The following is a 6,627-nucleotide window of genomic DNA, read 5'->3' as shown; positions in this document are numbered from 1 at the left end:
AATCGCCCGCAATCTCATAAAATTCTAGAATAATGTTTGACCACTAAAAAGTACACTGGAGTCTGCGTCCTCCAACCCACCATGCTCTTTCCTTTGCCCCTCACACATCCCTCCCTGCAGTCAAACATGCAGACGGTTCATACTATTCTAGAGATGCACATTTAAAGTTGGCCACTCACAAAGACACTTCAGTCCGGTTCCTGCAGGCTTCCACCATTTTGACCTGCCCCTGACCTTGCAAACTCTTCTGCTCTTTCCTTTGTCCCTCACACATCCCTCCCTGCACTCAAACGTGCAGACGGTTTTATCGGGGTACCAGCCTTCTGCATTCGGCGCCTTGTCGCAATCCCTTGTCGTGTCTGGAAACTCCAACGGCTTACACCTTTCTGCAAGGTAGACACATGTGTTTGGCTGTCTTTAGTACAATACGTAAAATACATGAAGCTAAATGAAATTGTAACATTGCGGATTTTCAACTAAAAGTCAGACTTTCAGTCTTTTACATAAGTCTTAGGGTGCATGAAGCAAACCTTCATCATCAGCTGATACCCTGGCTAGTTTGCACAAGTGGGTGTATGATCAAATATGACAATTCCAATACGCACTTCTCACTCGCCTTCCGCCGACAGGAGCCACATACAGCACAACGGTCAGACAAACCACGAGGCCGATGATGACCCTAAAATGGAAAGAACAAGGGTTTGTAGATCTCACGACGACATGAAATTACATGTACTAGTATTTTAAGTTTCTCATATGTCTTGCTTACCAGTAGCTCATTTATTATGTAAATAAAGTTCACGAGGTTTGCAACAGGAACTCAACAGCCCGACCGAGCGGTGAAAAGCAGTTGATACCCTATCAGGCAGCCTCCGGTACATTACCGTACACTGCCAGGGCACCTGACGTCTGGCTGTCGGGATTTTAGCGAAAGCCACCAGACAAGGAAAATTTTAACAAGGTTCATGAATGTTTAACATCCATGTAAACAATATTTAAAGGCAATGTCTACAAATGGATAAACATTGAAGATGTACTTCAGGACGCTTCGAGTGACCAAATCCAATCTTCTTCAGCGTTACAAGCTGTAGAAATAACTGGCCGACACGTTTTATTATTATCACAAGAGTCTGACTTTAGAGCCCGACCAGGGCTGCACCCCCAACGGTCACTGACGCAATATATCACACGTAGGGCTGGGTATTGGTACAAAACCGGTTTTTCTTATTGGACCGGTCCAGAAAAACCGGACCTGAAAAAATTAGGTGGACCGGATGTTGGACCGATTAGAAAATTAACATATTATTCCATCAGACATTCACACGTTTTGGCGCTTGCAGTTGGAAGAAAATGACAAGAGTGAAGTAGAGTAGAGTTTATAGTAATTTCTACCAAGGTTTACAGTCAATCCTACAGGTGCAGTTAGCGTTGTAGGATTTTAAAACGCCAGTGTAAGTCTAATACTCCACCAAACAGATTTCTTTGTAGTGAAATGGACCATTGGTATGAGTCATACTGAATCAGGTCCAGGTTCAGGTCCGGACCTGGACCTGATCCTCTGGACCTGAACCGGACCTGGACCTGAATTTTCTGTACCGGTACCCAGCCCTAATCACATGTACATATGACAGACCGGTCGGACAAGTTACAGTCAGGGCAGTCAAGCAAGCAGTCAGCATGTCCAAATGCTCCCTCTGGTGTTCTATCACATATCTGCAGCCAGCGGGCGCGATGAGTGAAGATTTGATATCTACGTACGTGTCGTTTGTCACGTAGTAGCAATTATTCTGTCATTATGGAGGCGTGGCAAAAATAGAAGCATTACTTGTGCACAGAAGTTGGCAAGCCCTGTCAGCACGTCAAATACAAAATCATGCATAAACTCGTAGCATAGCAATGGCCCAGACTTGCAAATAAACTTCTTCTATGTTTATCATTACGCCTCTACCAGGCGACGCGGATAGGTGGTGAAATAGTAGAAATTGAACAAATACGGCCAGGGGAGTCTGCCTATTTCATGCACCTCAGTAACAGGAACGAATTATATCGAATGAATTTATACCAACCTTTGATTGTAAAGTACATCTTTTCCAGTATAACAAAGAAGCGAGAAGAAGTCAAATCCACTTAGTAGAATATGATTCCTGTGTTAGTTGACATTGTATATAGTTCATGTATCTGTCAACTATTATTTTGTTGCGACCTGTAACCCAGTGGGTATATATGTACAATAAAGGTCTTCAATCATTCTTCATGAGGTCAGGATACCAAAATCTATTCCTGATGAACTGGATGGCCACCAAATCATTGTTACACAAGTCTCCTACTACACAAGCATATATATACTCTGACACAAATTCAACCGATAATCAAGCGAAAAACTCACTTATAATAATTATTGTAGTAGCTTGATTCTCGGTTGAATTTTACATGTGAGATGGTTCGCTGATTTGTATCGATCTCGAGAGCATAATTTATCAGAGAGGCAGACCGTCAACAGTTTCGGGACTCCTAGAACGTTTTGTTTGTCCGAAAAGGCATAGGCCCTGGCACACAGCGGGGAAATAGGTAGGCCGACAGGTCTCCGAGCTCCTAATGTCATTTGTCTCTTGGCCATCGTGCGATTTTGGTCGCAGATCCCCGAGCCCCCGTCTAATGTGAGGGGCAAATTTTAAGTGCAAAATACGTTCAGGTCTCTGGTGACTTAAGATTTGGGGATCTTTGGGTCATCAACAAATACGGCCGAATCTCCTCGAGAATGGCGGAACCTTCTACAGTGGCTCCAAATGATCACATAATTTGTACTGCTACGTTTTTAAACCTTGGTCTGCAAACAAACTGAGTTTACCTGAACAAATGCTTTGATCTTGAATCACCGTAAACTGAGATTAGTATCAAGGTAATAACTGATAAGAGTCTTTCTGCCATTAGTAAGTAGTAAAATCCGTGATGACAAGTGACAAGAAAAATTTTGCTATTTCTCAGTCTCACTCCGAGGCAGTGCGCTCCAGTCGCCTGTGCGAGCTCACCGCCCACTTTTCCCGTCACCAACCATGGGTCTGGCTGACCAAATATCCCGCAAAACTTATTCACAACGTTACCGACTGTTTTTTAAAAGCCGTGTAAAACATTTGTAAGAACCTTTTAAAAGAAACCATTTCTACTCACCTCATGGTGGCAATTCTTTAAGAAGCTACCGAATATCCGACCGTCTCTGGCCGGGTGTTTGGCGAGACTAGATCGTCTGTGGATAGTTATCGAAGAACTTCGCTCTATCACGAAGCCAAGTTAATTAAGGATAGCCTCGAAACGGGCTTCTGATGCACTCCTAATATTCTCGCCTTGTGTCTGACGACGACCTATTTTTAATCATCGCCGTGTTCTAAAGGCTGCGTTTACTAATAATGACTACGACAGTAATCGGAAAGCATTCTGTATTCAGCAGATATAGCAGTGTAAAAAGACCCCTCGAAAGCCTGCTATATTGACTATCATAAGGAAACGACCTTGGATGAAATTAGTCATCAGTGCCCAGGTGCACCCGGGGACGGCGTCATATGCTACCTGCCATTGTGTACAGATTTTGTTACCAGTTTTCAAATCTTAGTGAAATTACGACTGGACAGATAGTGGTAAGTCTGTGTGGTTTGAAATATGAAAGTGTTGAGTGCGGTTTCTTTTTGTCACAGTAATTAAAGAAATGTTACACAGGTCGGTGGTGCATGGCTAATAGTTTTGGGACTGGCACCAAGTATCAGTGACCTGGTGACCCGCACGTTCATCGCAGTGATGCAAAGTGACATCATATTTGGCATGTTGACAGAAAACAACAAGAGAAGGTGTTGTTATCAGCGCTGCAATCCGGCCATCTGCGTACGCGGTGACATCAATCAGGAGATACTATCATGACATCACAAATTCCACATTTTTAACATGCAGGTTGCGACAAACAAGAAAGGAGTTTAACTAAGTACTATCAGACTTTGGGTACAAAAATAAATGCCTGCCATCCAACGAAATTGAATAGTAGTGCAATAAACCTAATTTACGTGTTGCACAAGACTTAGTATAACTGATGTAGACATAAGTCAATCGCGTCACAATAGAAAATTATCCCGTTAAATCAAACGTGTTTAACGAGAAAGATAATCTTCGCCCTTCCGCACCACCCGACAAAAATTGCTAAAAACATTCTGCATTTTCACGAAAATGTTGCCTTTCTGGTATGTTATTGTTTTTGTATAACAGTGCACGACTAACTGCTCTCTCGTACACCCTAACCTTCTATTAAGCCCACAAACCGCCATTCTAGCAAACTACATGATTTACATCTAGAGAGATGTCAACAGTCTATTTTTGCGCCGGTGAAAAAGAATGACCTTTATAGCGGTCATTGACATACGATTGTCTGTAGATTTCTAAAATCATTTGTTTCTTAGGAGTTAGGACTATACATGGATCGGACATATATGTAAATAAATTTCGATATGAAAGTAAGACGAATTCCCGTTTACTACTCATACTAGTATTTTCCTCTTAGTTATCACATTGGATTTGTTTTTGTTTTTCAAGAAGGACTGAGCACAGTTGAAAGGGCGTAAACCTAAACATGGCAGTTTGAACAAATTAGCCTTTGAACCCTTGTCATTCTGATCGTTTATCTCAGTGGGAAATAAGGCAGGTTCACACGGGAACAAAGAAAGGGGTACTTGATAATCAACCAAGTTAATGATAATTTCCACACAGCTGTATACATCGACATTCAGCCGTAATTCATATTCCTAATGAGATGAGAACCATATTTGGGTGCCGTAGTGTTGGCGGGTGGATCATACTACAATAACAAATTATCTGATAACATCAAGCGTGTGAAACTTGAAAGACACACTTCGGTCTCCCTTGCCCCATTGGGCAAAGAAAACAATAGCATTATCCCCACATGACCCAATGATCGGTTCTTTGATTCTTCATATTCTGCTGATATATTCGTTTTCTTATCATTATACTTGAATGCACACAGTAAGAATAGTTCAATATAGAATATGAACAATGTATATGTGTGTGCACTGGGACGATGTTAGGTATACGTCTTTGGTGACGCGAAAGGTCATTCCCCTGCTGTGGTCATCTATAGATTTATGTTGTATGGACGTGACGTGTATTTTGTTTGTATTGCATGTGGTAAACCGCCTGATGGCGCAATACACCAGGTTTATACTAAAGAGCACATGTTACATTTTCGGACAAATGTAATGGATCCGCTTACGTCATTACCGGGAAGGACCCTTACTCTTTTCAATAAGTGTGCTGGGTTCGCTTCAAAAATAGGACCTCCATTTAACGTCCTATTCCTTTTTTACCTTTGCCAGAATGGCTAAGGTTATGTTTTGGGCGTGTTTGTGTGTGTGTGTGTCTGTGTGTGTGTCTGTCAACAGCATAACTCAAGAAGTCTTGGATGGATCCTGATGATATTTGGTAGGTGGGTAGGGGTCGGGAAAACAAAGGTCAAGTTCGATAATGGGCCCCCTAGCGGCTTGCTAAGGTACTACAGCGGAAACTCAATTTTTTATATCTCGTGTTCTGGACATGCTGTGGTCATGATTTTTGAGTGGTAGATAGCCCTTGAGGCAGAGAGTAAGTGCTGTGAGTTTGGGCCCCCTAGCGGCTTTTTTAGAACTGCAGGCACCGGTTTCCTTTCAAACTTTGGACAAGAATAACTCTGTAACGTGTTGACGGATCGTCATGATTTTTGGTAGGTAGATAGAATGAGTGATGACTTACATAATGGAATACCAATTATGCAAATCAACAGCTAATTTGCATAATTAATGAGGAAAGTTTATAAATCCATTGCATTCCATGATAGGACTTTGAAACTTGTCACATATGTAGCTGGGAACGAGGGAAATGTCAATAGATATCAATTATGCAAATGGCGACCTCATTTGCATAATTAATGAGAAAATATGAAGATGTTGACGGATCATCATGTTTTTTGGTATGTAGATAGCGTAAGTGAATACCTACATAATGAAATACCAATTATGCAAATCAACAGCTAATTTGCGTCTAATTAATGAGGATAATTTATAGATCCACTACATTCCATGATAGGACTTTAAAACTTGTCACATATGTAGAGAGAAATGTCAATACATATTCATCATGCAAATGACGACCTCATTTGCATAATTAATGAGAAAATATGAACGTGTCGACGGATCGTCTTGATTTTTGGCATGTAAATAGCCTAAGTGAAGACTTGTATAATGTGATATTTATTATGCAAATTAACAGCTAATTTGCATAATTGATTAGGACAAGTTCATAAATCCACTGCATCCCTTTATAGTACTTTCAAAGTTGTCACATATGTAACTGAGAAAGAGGGAAGAGAGTAAGAGGTGTATTTAAAGACTTTGAAAGAGAATAAGTCAAGAATGGATCAAAGGATCATCATGATTTTTGGTATGCTGATAGCTTAAGCAATGCTTGATACAATTTCATATCAATTAATTGTAACTTGGGATCTAATTTGCATAATCAATGCCAAAATTTTATAAACCAACTCCAAGCATATAATTAGAAAATATATGAAACGAGTAACGCATTTGTCTACAGACATCA

The 6,627-nt window shown here is 40.9% G+C and overlaps 1 protein-coding gene across 1 annotated transcript in view; it reads right to left on the bottom strand.

The window, feature by feature from the left end:
• Positions 1 to 3,424, bottom strand: part of LOC118414780 (cartilage intermediate layer protein 1-like) — a 10,427-nt gene extending 7,003 nt beyond the window's left edge. The window contains exons 1-3 of the mRNA XM_035819015.1: positions 3,169 to 3,424; positions 606 to 679; positions 180 to 386 (exon numbers count right to left, since the gene is read on the bottom strand). Coding sequence (XP_035674908.1) covers positions 180 to 386; positions 606 to 679; positions 3,169 to 3,173 — 286 coding nt within the window. The 5' untranslated portion in view covers positions 3,174 to 3,424. The remainder of the gene's footprint in view (positions 1 to 179; positions 387 to 605; positions 680 to 3,168) is intronic.
• Between the last annotated feature and the right edge of the window lie 3,203 nt (positions 3,425 to 6,627).

This window comes from Branchiostoma floridae, chromosome 4 (genome assembly GCF_000003815.2).
Source record: "Branchiostoma floridae strain S238N-H82 chromosome 4, Bfl_VNyyK, whole genome shotgun sequence".
Lineage (NCBI taxonomy): Eukaryota > Metazoa > Chordata > Leptocardii > Amphioxiformes > Branchiostomatidae > Branchiostoma > Branchiostoma floridae.
This window is presented reverse-complemented; position numbering and strand designations above follow the sequence as displayed.